The sequence below is a fragment of the Rana temporaria genome, chromosome 6 (assembly GCF_905171775.1).
Source record: "Rana temporaria chromosome 6, aRanTem1.1, whole genome shotgun sequence".
Taxonomy (NCBI): domain Eukaryota; kingdom Metazoa; phylum Chordata; class Amphibia; order Anura; family Ranidae; genus Rana; species Rana temporaria.
This window is the reverse complement of record NC_053494.1, coordinates 52,737,543-52,750,451: the sequence shown is the minus strand read 5'-3', so window position 1 is coordinate 52,750,451 and position 12,909 is coordinate 52,737,543. Positions and strand designations below refer to the sequence as shown.

Here is a 12,909-nt window from a genome sequence, read left to right as displayed (position 1 = left end):
TTATAAAACTTGTCATTACTTGGAACTACCTGAATCCCCCACATGTTTTGGTAATGCTACCAATACTTGTGGCAGGGCCTATGTAAAGGTCCAAACCGCCAGAAAAGGGTCTCAAGTACTTTATTGAATTCCCCTATTGTGTATTGTTTTTCTGAATTGTGTTGAAAATTTTGCCTCTGACACCCTCTAATTACTTCAATCATTAAAAAAAAAAAATCTACAGTTGCAGACTTTCTTCTGTGTACAGGAGGGGGCCCTTCTTTGGGTATCCTCATCACATAACTGGCTGTGTAATGAGAACACTTCCTGTTGGATGTCCAGCAGCGGGGTCTTCCCAGAATTCAGACGAGAATGACATCAACAAAAGGGAATGTCGCTGGCATATCTGCAGCGCTAAATTACTACCCCCAACCCACCCGTACCTGGAAACCGCACTGACCAGGGACATGGCTGACTTGGGTGAGTATAAGGTAATTTAGAAGGCAGAACATGCTCATGGGGTGGGAGGGAGTTAGGATTTGCCTGCAGATGACCTTGAATCACTTAAATAACTGTTTACACAATTGTTTTGCAAGAAATTGCAGTGGGAGGTGGATAAGATTGAACCCGTCAGGAAAGGACTTCAAGTGGGAGGTTTTCAAAATGTCTCGTAGTGTTAACAGGCCCCATTGAAGACTATGCCATTGTTCTTGTCCAGTGCTTCAGGTATCTGTACATTGCATGGAAGTTGGCTTGCAGCATGAACAGGCTGACATTTGTATTCCTGTGAACCTTGGCTTGGTGCTCCGGAATTTTCTCCGTATGAACAATGAACTTCTGCATTCCTTTGGCAAGAACACTTTCCCAACACTTTGTTCAAAGTATTTTACACTCATAGGAGGAAGTGAATTTACAGCTTGTTTTTTTTTTATATATATATATATATATATATATATATATATATATATATATATATATATATATAGCCATAAGTGACAGGTGTTCAGCTGTTTGAAATCATTGACAGGAGCCACCGTACAACTCTTGGGCATCTGATCGTTTACAAACATGGATGCTCAGTCCTGGAAAAAATCTGTCTACTTTCAAGGCCATGCATCTGTCTCTACAGGTGTAGATGCTTGGATGTGTGAAGATCTGTACAGCTGTCAGCCTGTTATTGATTTCTAACAGGTTGCTGGCAGCGGTTACATGGAACATCTGTTGCGCCCGGCCTCCTAAATGCAGGCAGTACAGGTGACTGCGCCCCCCGGACATTAGATGGTTGTACCTGGTCCCACTGGTTTCCATCATTTCTATGCCAATGACACTGCTGGACATCTCCTGATGTCAAAGGGAAGTAAGCATACTGTGTGTTATCTGCTGCTTTAATTTTCCTTGGTCGATCACTACATCTATGGTAATCAACATTGCCCTTTTTTTTTTTTTTGTGCTTCTTCAAAAGGGTTAGAAGTTAGAACAGCTCATCTTGAAACCCCAGTCTGCTTTGAAATCTTTGCCTGTGAAAGACCTTGTGTGCTCAGTCTTGCCATGGTGTATGACCTGTGACATTCAAATGTCTGCCACAACCTTACTTTGGTAGCAGAGTTGGACTGTTCCTCACCCAGTTTTAAAGGATAAGCTCACCTTTTGTAATATGCTACACCCATCTTCAGGGGTGTGTTTCCCCCCCCCCCCAACCCGCACCAAAATGTGCATTTATTTGTAAAAGTGCAGTTTCTCCCCCCCCCCCTCCTTCTTCTTTTTTTTTTTTTTTTTTTCTTTTTTTTTTTCTGTTAGGTGTGCGATAACCAAAACGCACAATACTTAACGCTCATCCTACAAAACCCAGACTGTGTAATTGTGCATACGAAATTGATTCGACTTTAAAGCCAAAGGGTAGTCACACCAAATATTTTCATTTTAGTTTTTTTTCTTCTGTTCTCTCACTTTTCATCTTTTAAATTAAAAAAAAAAAAAAAAAAAAAAAAAAAACAGCATTTTTTACTTTTACAGCATTTCTTTATACCTGCCTAAAACTCTTGCACAGTACTGTGTGGTGCGTAATAAATTTTAGTTTTTCAACAGTAATGTGGCTTCTCTGGTCTCGGATAAGGAATTCTTTTTCACATTTCATTTTGAGACCCAAGAGTGGAAAGTTTTTGTGTGACTTTTTTTTTTTTTTTTTTTTTTTTTTTTATATATCAAAGAAATATTTTAGGTTTTTTTCTTACTACAATACTGGTTTGTGAGTGCTCATTTTTCTAGAAGCTCTAGTGCTTACACTAAAAAACAGGCTGAGAAAATGCCCTTTTGCATAGTAGAGGAAGAGGGAACGTATATCGCCTGTTGACAACCTTGTAAGACAAAACAGGAAATTGGCAGCTTTTAAATAGCATGCATGTTTTTAGAGGAACTGTAGACACTACAATGTGTACATTTGCTGACGGTCGTCAGAGGACCGTCTGTTTATAGCTCCAGTGCATCTCAAACTTTGTGACAGTCTCCATAGTTCTCTTGTAAGCTATAATATCGGGGTGGATGAAAATCAATATTTTATTATCCGATTTTTTTTTTTTTTTATTTATTTATTTATTTTTCTAGCGATTTTTATTTAACTATTTAAGATGCGCTAATTTTGTTTAGAATGAAATGTAGCTTGGTTATGTAGCATGAGGCTGTATATTCTGTAATATTTACGTTTTTGGTAAACTCATTCAATGAATGCAAGCTGAGATCACATGCACTGCATTAATGCATTCACACAATTTTCCCTATGTTTTTCAAAAAACCTTTTTAACATTCATTTTTTGGCTGGAGCTACACTTAAAGCGGGGGTTCACCCTAAAAACTATTTTCTAACATTACATCCAGCTCACTCTCTACATTGACAGTATGCCGTTTTTTGTTTTTTTTGCTGTACATACCTCGTAGCTATATTCTTCCCCGTCTTCCAGGTCGGGACTCCCATTGGGAGTGGGCGTTCCTATCCAGCAGGTGATTGACAAAAACAACCCCCCCCCCCCCCCCCGTCGCATAAGGAGCGTCATGAGTTGTGGAAAGAAGCCGAACGTCGTTGCGCAGGCGCCGTATAGCGCCGACTCACCGTTCGTCTTCTTTCGGCAACTCGTGACGCTCCTCATGCGACGGGTGGAGGTCGTTTTTGTCATCACGTCAATCACCTGCTGAATAGGAACGCCCACTCCCGCGGGAGGCCCTACCCGGAAGCCGGGGAAGAAAATAGCTGTACGAGGTATGTACAGCAAAAACAAAAAACAAACGGCATACTGTCAATGTAGAGAGTGAGCTGGATGTAATGTTAGAAAATCGTTTTTAGGGTGAACCCCCGCTTTAAATGTACCTGTTCCAACTTGCAAAAAGATTCAACGTGAGAACAAACCTACAGTCCCTGTCTTGTTTGTAACCCAAGGAGTGTGTGTGTGTGTGTGTGTGTGTGTGTGTATGTGTATGTATGTGTATATATATATATATATATATATATATATATATATATATATATATATATATATATATATATATATATATATATATATATATATATATATATATATATATATATATATATATATATATATATATATATATATATATATATATATATATATATATATATATATATATATATATATATATATATATATATATAATTTTCTTTGGTTAACGCAGAACTTCACTTTTTCATCAACATTGATTATTTGTAATCCTTATGCTGTTGGCGTTTAGTAAATAGGATGATCTTTAACTGAAGAAATGTAGAAGACTTTATTTTTTTATTTTTTTTATAAATTTCTGGTTTCCAGGTCTAAACAATTATGCAATATATCCCAGGAGTTGGGGAGGAGGGGCTTTCTCAGCGAAGCACACATTCATTCCTGCATGTCTGAGCTAAAGGTAGATGGATTCCAGGAAGTAAATGCTACATGAATCTGCCCTTGCTTAAGATGGCCTTGGGCAGAAATGCTAGGGCAGTATTTTTTTTTTTTTTTTATGCAAAAATAAAGCATGGAGATCTGGATGGATAAGGGCTTTTGCTTTGAATAATAAAATGAATGAAACGGTTTTTGGTTCGTGTCGCTCGTAGCAGCGTAGTTCCGCTTTAATACACCCTTCTGAATTTGTGTTCAAGGAATCGGCACAATTTTATAAAATGACACTGGGGAATATGCATGCAGCTACATATTTAAAATTGGTTTCCAGGACCTAAAGCTGGACTCCAGGCAGCGCTAAAAACCACAAATGAATGCAGCTCTGTAGTCAATAAATGAATAGACCAGACTTTGACACAGTCAAGTCCTCCCCCTTCTTTTTTTTTTTTTCTGTCTTGCAGCATTGCGAAGACTTGGAGAGGCAGGAGCAGTACAATTAATTGGTGATCTGTGCTACAGTACTTGTGTCCTAACTTGGAAAGGCTGCTAAAGAAAAGCAAACTAGAGATTGTTGGTGTGCTGAGTCCCCTTTGACTGTTCAGTGACAGGCTGCTGCTTAAAGTGGTAGTACACACTGCTTGGTCAGTTGTATCTACAGGTAAGCTTACAATAAAACTTGCCTTTAATTACAGTGACCATCTCCTAAATGTACACACTGGCAAATATGCACTGCGCTCTCAATGGTTGGCATGCCGTCCATTGAGAGGGCTGTGCCACGACTCTCGCACACGTGCGGGAGTGACGCTATCGCGGCTTAGCCATTCAAATGGCCGGAGCCTGCAAATCCAAAAGGAAGACTGGCTAAAGATGGAATCAATGTCAGTGACGGCACTCAGCTAGAGGGATCCGTTTGGTAACCAAGTCTTTCATAATGTGATAGTAGGTGGCGCACCTGACCGATTTACATGGCAGAATCCCAGTGGGGGTTCCTGGGGATTGGCTGGTTTCCTGCCCACCAGCAAAGCTAAGCTGTGTAAATCTTGGAGATGGATGGATAGATTTACAAACTTTGTTGGGGTGCGATGGGGACCCATTTACCTAACCGCCTCAGAATGAGGGTTGGAGAAGCTGAATTGTGTTGGCTTGAGCAAAATGAGGCCAAAAGTATTGGTCCTGTGTTTTCTAACTACTCTGTACTGCATTCACTTTATTTAATTTGCATTTCATCATAAATGGTGTTTAAACTTGGCTTGTAACTTCTAGACTCTAGTAACATGGTGGTATTTCTTATCTTTTGCAGAGTTGGTGTATTGGAAGACTCCTTTACCTGCCTGGGTATCTTCTGCGCCATCTTTTTTTTCCCAATTGGGATCCTGTTCTGTCTTGCCTTAAGGCAGCGAAGATGCCCCAACTGTGGTGCCACGTTTGGTTAAGAAGACAAACCGAGGCAGCGTTCCTTATCCTCCACTTCTTCTTAATCTCCTCTCAGTGCACAATCCTTCTCTGTAAATGAAATCGCATCTTTGTATCCGGGTGTATGATCAGTCTATATAGGTGGGGGCAACGACTCTGTGCCATAGAGACACATGGAAGAAGAACCCTTCCAGACACCAGTGCCTTCAGAGACTCTACCAATATCCCATCCCAACCCTTGGCTGATGTCATGGAAATAGGTTCCCTTTGCTCGTGTTCACCTAGTTGTGTGTCCATTTGTGTTTATGCCTTTCTTCTGTCTTTGAAAAACTGTAATTTTTATAGTAAAATTATACAGCACTGTGAAACAAGTTTGTCCTCATTAAGATGAACAAATGGTCTATTATGCAGCTGCATCCTTTTTATTTCTTATGTGTTTGAAAATGTACAGATCTAAAAATGTTCCCATGATCCTCCTGTTTTGGCCAATCCTTTTTTATGTACCTCTGTAGCCTAAGAAAGCAGCTTATTGATTTAATAAGAGCCAGTAACAATATTGCTGAACCAAAAGATCTTTTAGTATAATAAAATGCCTATCTTTGTAGAATACAGGATTCAGATGCGTGTTTTATAATTATTTGGTCTCCCTGGTTTATTTAAATTGGTGGCTTGCATGTGGGACATGTACCACTGATGGTACTTCAATGACCTGGAGTAGAAGTATGGAGGCCCAAAAGGCTCTTTTAAGGCTGGTTCCTGCACAGTGGTGCTTTTTGAGGTTTCTACTTTCTAAACCTGAATAGGGCAGCGTCCTGACTGGATACTTGCTGCCCAAGGTAATACAGATATTTTAATTGCAAAGTTGAAGATGGCTACTTCGGACACAGTTATTGTATAATACAAATTTGAAACGGCCACCATTTTCTTCCACAGGGTACATGCAGTCAGAAAATGTTTTGGGGGTTGTAAGAAATCTTCAGCCATAAAATGGGCGCCATGTCCTCAAAACAGTTAAAGTGGATGTAAAGCCACTCCCATCCTTTCTAAACTACTGCCATAGTGCTGATCTATAAGGATATAGATGCCCCCTGCATGTATCCTTACCTGTCAAATGTCTCTCCTTTTGTCATAAGAACTGAAAAACTGCAGATTCTGTGGGTGGGTCTGTTGTCTGGAGCTTGGTGGGTGGAGTCGTGATGTCAGTAGACTCCCACAAACTATAGATTATTGGTGTGCTGTGTCCCATTTGACTGTTCAGTGAAAGGCTGCTGCTTAAAGAGGCAGAACACACTGCTTGGTCAGTTGTTGTATCTACAGGTAAGCTTACAATAAAACGTGCCTTTAATTACAGTGGCCATCTCCTACACTCCCCTTGACAACATGCATTTTTTTTCCTATGTATTCCTTACACTAAATTCTGCTATGATCACTAACATCCAGTCAAAATCCAGAAAAGTAACCACATGACTTCAGAAAAAGTGGGTGTGGGAATTTAAAAAATAATGCTTGAGATATGTAAATAACCTGTCACTCACAGCAAGGGGGCGGAACGGACTTAGGTTTTTCTCTGTAAGTCTGTTTTATTTTACTGAACAATAAAAGGATTGCTCAGAGCTGGATTAACTCTGTGTGGCAAGACGGTACAATTGATAGGAAATCGTATACTGTACACTGTGACATCAAAAAAATAAATTTTGGGTTTACATCCACTTTAAGGAAAGCTGTGTTCAGAATACAGTTGCTAGTGACACCTGTATGTCATGTTGGGCATCTCCAGCTTCACATTATTTCAACTTTTTTATTGTAACGTAAGATTACCTAAAATAAAAAATCGGCACAAGGGACAATACTTGACTGCAGTGAGATGCCCACCTTTTGCTGAAATCTAAGTGAGCAGAAGTTGGGAGCATGGTAAAACTGCCGTAAACAATCTTTATTCAAAGACGGAGGTATAAAATCCAGCTAGTAGAAAAGCGAACGCTGTTCAGCCAACAAGGGCCTTATTTATTGCTGAAATCTTTATCCTTCATTGCTCCACCCCCCCCATAAACTTCCAGTGCTTCAGGCTTTAATAGATCCAAGGGGCTGTGATTGGCACTCAACAAGAGTTCCCCACGTCTACATTCATGGAAGTCATCACTACAGCTTCTGTGAATGGAGGATCCATGGATGATTGATGGGTCCATCCCCCTAAGTTCATAGATCCTGCTATCATTCATGGAAGCTGTAGTAACGGCTTCTATGAATTGAGCATCTGAGGAGGAAGATTTCAGGGAAAGGACGACACATCTCACTGAAGGCAAGTAATGTCCCTCGTGTTGGTTGCTTTATTTTTAAGTAACCTTTAAGTTTTGAGCACCCTGAAACTGGGGGGTGCGATCATTCAGAGAGATCATCCAGTTACTACAGCCTTGAGCTCTGTTCTGCTCATACCTCACTGACTACTTTTAAAGGTCTTGAAGGGGCCAAGTACAACACTTGCAGGTTGAGATTTTCTTAAAGGATCACCATGAGTTAAAGGGCCTTTGAGGTTCATCATAAGATTTATGCTTACAGACCTACTGGAGGAGATTTACTAAAACTGGTGCACACGGAATCTGGTGCAGTTGTGCATGGTAGCCAATCTGCTTCTAACTTCAGCTTGTTCAAACAAAGGGGTTGTAAAGGTTCGTTGTGTGTTTTTTACCCTTTCGTCTTCCAGGACAGCCCTGTAGATGTAGCTCCTCCCTCCGGGACAGGAAACACAATCACCCCCAATCATAAAAGGCGGTCCTCCAGGTCCTCTCCTCAGTTTTTTGTGTTTCCTGCCGGACGGGAGGAGATACAATCAGGGAACGTGTTTGTTTGTTTGTTTATGTGAGAGAACCTACCTCAGCCTTCAGCACTCCTCTGGCCCTAGGGGTAGAGAGCGTAGCTGGAGTCTCCTCCGCCGTGAGCTCGGCGAGAGTCGGACCCCGTTGACGGTGGGATCCGTCCCCTGTAGTGATCCGGGTGGCGTGGCCGCGAGGGTGAGAGTCGCCATCGATTCGGCGCGCCGCTTCCGGTATTCGATGAGGGGGCGGGTTCCATGCGTTCCAAAGAGAGGAAGGAGTATTCTCGGCGGAAGCGCGTCATCAGGGGGCGCCCGGAAGTATCGTTCCTACTTCAAAAAAAGGGCGCGGAGGAGACTCGAAGGACCCGGCGCTGGTGTTTATTCAGGGAGACTGAAAACGATTACACAGGACCATGGAGGCAGCAGCGGCTATTTCCGATCCTGGTCCAGCAGGCACCGGTACCTCTCAGGTAAGGCCTGGTGACGGCACATGGCTTACTCTGATAGGTAGGGGATTTTTACCCCAGATACCCCCCTAGGTGGTGAACCTGTTTGGTGGAGGTTTTTTCTTTTGCACCTTCTAGGAAACCTTGTCACAGTGGTGAATGAAGGTTTAGCTGGTTGTAATGTGGTCAAACTGTGTTGTTTATTTTAACAGGTCAAGGCCCATGATAAGAACCAGCCTCCTAGGAAGAAATGTGCAGTGTGTGGGACAAAGCTAAGTTCAAATTGGGATAAGCCTTTATGTCCTGACTGTGTTAATAGCTTGGTTAAAGAAAGTTCGTTAACCACTTGTAACCAAATGTTATCATCCTTTAAAGATGAGATGGCATCCACATTTCAGTCGTTTAAGGGACTGATTGATAGGATGCAGGTTCCAGCCCCGTCCCTAACTAGGGCCTCTAGTACTCCTTCCTTACAAATTCAGGAGGAAGAGGAGGAAATTAGAGACAGAACTCCCAGATCAGTTGTTTCCTCTCAGGCAGGTTCAGCATCTGAATCAGAGGGAGAGGAGGATTCCTCCAGGGCGGCCAGATACAAATTGTCATTGGATGATGTGGGGGATCTCCTGAATGCCATCTATGACACTTTAGATATCCAGGAGGAACAGGTTCAGCTCTCACGGCATGACCTCATGTATCAGGGGAATGCGACCAGAACCAAAGTTTTTCCGGTTCATAAGTCTTTGATTGATATGATTCTGCGAGAGTGGGAACAACCTGAAAGAAGACCCTTTTTTTCAGGCAGCCTCAAACGTAGGTTTCCATTCGAATCAGATGTGTCTCATCCTTGGAACAAGGTTCCTAGACTGGATGCCCCTTTAGCCAAAGTCTCCAGAAGAACAGATTTGGCATTTGATGACCTAGGTTCCCTTAGGGACCCAATGGACAAAAGGGGGGACCTACTTTTGAAAAGAGCTTGGGACGCCTCTGCGATCAGTTTAAAACCAGCTCTATCGGCTACTTGTGTAGCAAGAAACTTAGAGTGTTGGCTCACCCAGTTACAGGCACACATCTTGGCAGGTACCTCTAGACAAGAGCTTTTAAAATCTTTTCCACTCTTGTTTAAAGCAGTGGGTTTTCTAGCTGACGCCTCAGAGGAGTCAGTAAAGTTGGCTGCCAGGTCAGCAGCCTTGGTCAATGCAGCCAGAAGATCAGTATGGCTAAAAACTTGGACGGGAGACGCCGCCTCAAAATTAAAATTGTGTGGTCTTCCGTTTTCAGGAGATCACCTTTTTGGACCCGGCCTCCAAGAGGCTTTAGAACGTACTCAGGACAGGAAGAAGGCCTTTCCTGAGAAAAAGAAAAAAGCCGAAGGAAAGAGTTTTTTTCGTGGCTTCAGGGGTTCAAACTTTTGGCAAAACCAGAAAAAGGAAGGCCAACCCAAGAAGCATTGGGCAGGCCACAAGGGGCGTGGTAGAGGAGGAATCCTGTTTAATCCTCCTCAACCCCCCCCAAAACCGCAATGACTCCTGTGTCCCCGTGGGAGGAAGGTTGGGGCAGTTCCTCCCACAATGGACCAAGGCAACCTCAAGCCCGTTCATTCTAAATTTAATAGAGAACGGATACAAACTGGAGTTTGCGTCACTGCCTCAATGGAACTTCAGGGTGACTCATCCTCCCAGAGAAAAGGCAAAAGCAGAAGCTCTCATGCTGTCGCTAGGAGAATTAGTGGATCAGAGAGTTCTAATTCAGGTACCCCTGGAGGAGCAGGGACAGGGAGTATATTCCCATGTCTTCATAGTAAAGAAACCATCAGGGAAGTTCAGGATGATCCTGAACCTTCGGCCCCTGAACAGATTTGTAAAATACAAAAGGTTCAGGATGGAGTCGATCTTTACAGTTGCAAGATGTCTGTTCCCGGGGTGTTACATGGCGACCCTGGATCTCAGGGATGCTTATCTGCACATCCCTATACATCCAGATTACCAGAAATTTCTCAGGGTAGCAGTGAGGGCAACTTTAGGGATTCAACACTTCCAGTTCCAAGCTCTGCCCTTTGGTCTATCCTCGTCTCCGAGAATTTTTACCAAGGTTCTGGCAGAAGCTCTTGCCCCTCTCAGAGATCAAGCTATCACGGTAATCCCATATCTGGACGATCTACTGTTTGTAGCCAGATCGGCTCAACAGTTAGGGAAGGATTTACTGGTGGCACAGGAATATCTCTCCTCACTCGGGTGGATAATCAACCGGGACAAATCCCAGTTGGTGCCATCCCAGGAAGTGGTTTACCTGGGGTACAGGATATCTTCGGTAAGGAGAAAAATTTATCTCCCCGAGGAAAAGGTTATCAAAGTAAGTCAGGCCGTTGCCCAACTACAGTCCAATCAGTGGATTTCAATCAGAGAGGTAATGAGAGTCCTGGGGTTCATGACATCCTGCTTCCCTGCAGTTCCTTGGGCAAGACATCATCAACGCCCATTACAGGAACTTATGCTCCGTCTCTGGAGCGGCCAAAGTCAAGATTTAGAGTCACTGATTCCAATCTCAGCCAAAGTAAAAAGGAAGTTGTGGTGGTGGCGAAAACATCACAACCTGAGCAAGGGTCTAGACTGGTCCTTCCCGGTGGAAGTAATAGTGACTACGGACGCAAGTGCCTGGGGCTGGGGAGCCCATCTAGGGGAAGCAGTAGCCCAGGGAGCATGGTCTCCTGTGGAGGCAAGTCGTTCCTCCAACCAAAGAGAACTGTTGGCAATTCTAAGAACCATAGAGTCATTTCAGGGAAGGTTGGTAGGACATCACCTGCAAGTTCGTTCGGACAACGCAGCGGCTGTTGCGTACCTGAACAAGCAGGGAGGGACAAGAAGTCCGGCTTTGCAAGAGATATCCAACAAAATCCTCTCCTGGGCGGAGACCAACTTGTTTTCACTGACAGCAGTTCACCTAAAGGGTACTCAAAACTCTCTGGCAGATTATTTAAGTCGCCAGCCAGTGAAACAGGACGAATGGTCCCTGAACGAAGAAGTATTTGCTCAGATAACACAAAGGTGGGGTCTCCCGGAAATAGATCTTTTTGCCTCAGAAAAGAACAAGAAAGTAACCCAGTTCTTCTCAATAGATCCCAGAGATCAGGCCTTAAGGATAGACGCATTTTCCAATCCCTGGAGGTTCAACATTTGCTACGCCTTCCCCCCAGTAAGGATGATAGCAGCAGTGCTCCAGAAATTTCGGTTGGAGGCGACAGACTTGATTTTGATCGCGCCCTGGTGGCCAAAGAGGCCTTGGTTCGCAATCCTGAAGGAACTATGCATTTTTCCTCCATTTCCCCTTCCAGTCCGGAAGGATCTGATCTCGCAGGGTCCAATCCTACACCCGCAGATAGACAGATTGAATCTAACTGCGTGGTATCTGAGGAAGAGTTATTGAGAGCAGAGGGTTTCTCAGAGAAAGTAATAAACACCCTATTACAGTGCAGAAAGCCAGTTACAAGAGCAATCTATGCCAAATTTTGGAAGAGATTTTGTTCCTGGATGAGAGAACAAGAGTTAGATCATCCAGGTATTCCAGCTATTCTGGATTTTTTGCAGGCTGGGGTAGATCTGGGTCTCTCCCCTAGCACTCTAAAGGTACAGGTAGCAGCCCTGAGTGTCTTCTTGCAGTGTTCCCTTCAGCAGAATTCATACGTTAGGAGTTTTTTCAAGGCCTTATCAAGATCTAGGCCAGTGAGGGTCTCGACCTGTCCTTCTTGGGATCTTTCATTGGTGCTCAGAGCACTCTCAGGCAAACCTTTTGAACCTCTGGAGAAATCCATCCTGAAATGGGTCACACTTAAAACGGTCCTCTTGGTGGCAGTGACCTCAGCCAGACGGGTGAGTGAGCTACAGGCTCTTTCAATCTTGGAGCCTTTTTTGTTGATTTTTGATGATAGGATTATTTTGAAAACAGACCCCAGTTTTCTTCCTAAAGTTGTGTCCAAGTTCCATAGGACACAGGACATTGTCCTTCCTTCTTTTTATTCCACCTCAGACTCAGAGGGAGCACCACAAAACTTACTAGATGTGAGAAGGTGCCTTTTAGTTTACTTAGAAGCTTCCAAAGAGTTTAGGAAGAGCGATTCCCTTTTTGTTAATTTTTCAGGTAGTAAGAAGGGTCATAAGGCATCAAAATCCTCTATTGCCAGATGGATCAGAATGGCAATAGAGAAGGCTTATGAGTTAGAGGGCCTACAAGCCCCATTTGTTAAAGCACACTCGACTAGAGCAGTTTCGAGTTCATGGGCCGAGAGGGGCGGAGCCTCACCAGAAGAGATTTGCAAGGCGGCAACGTGGTCAAGTTATACGACCTTCGCCAAGCATTATCGCCTGGACTTGATGTCTGAGAA

The 12,909-nt window shown here is 43.3% G+C and overlaps 1 protein-coding gene across 1 annotated transcript in view; it reads left to right on the top strand.

The window, feature by feature from the left end:
- Positions 1-5,890, top strand: part of BRI3 (brain protein I3) — a 30,185-nt gene extending 24,295 nt beyond the window's left edge. The window contains exon 3 of the mRNA XM_040356793.1: positions 5,164-5,890. Within this exon, the coding sequence (XP_040212727.1) occupies positions 5,164-5,296 (133 nt within the window). The 3' untranslated portion in view covers positions 5,297-5,890. The remainder of the gene's footprint in view (positions 1-5,163) is intronic.
- Positions 5,891-12,909: the final 7,019 nt, after the last annotated feature.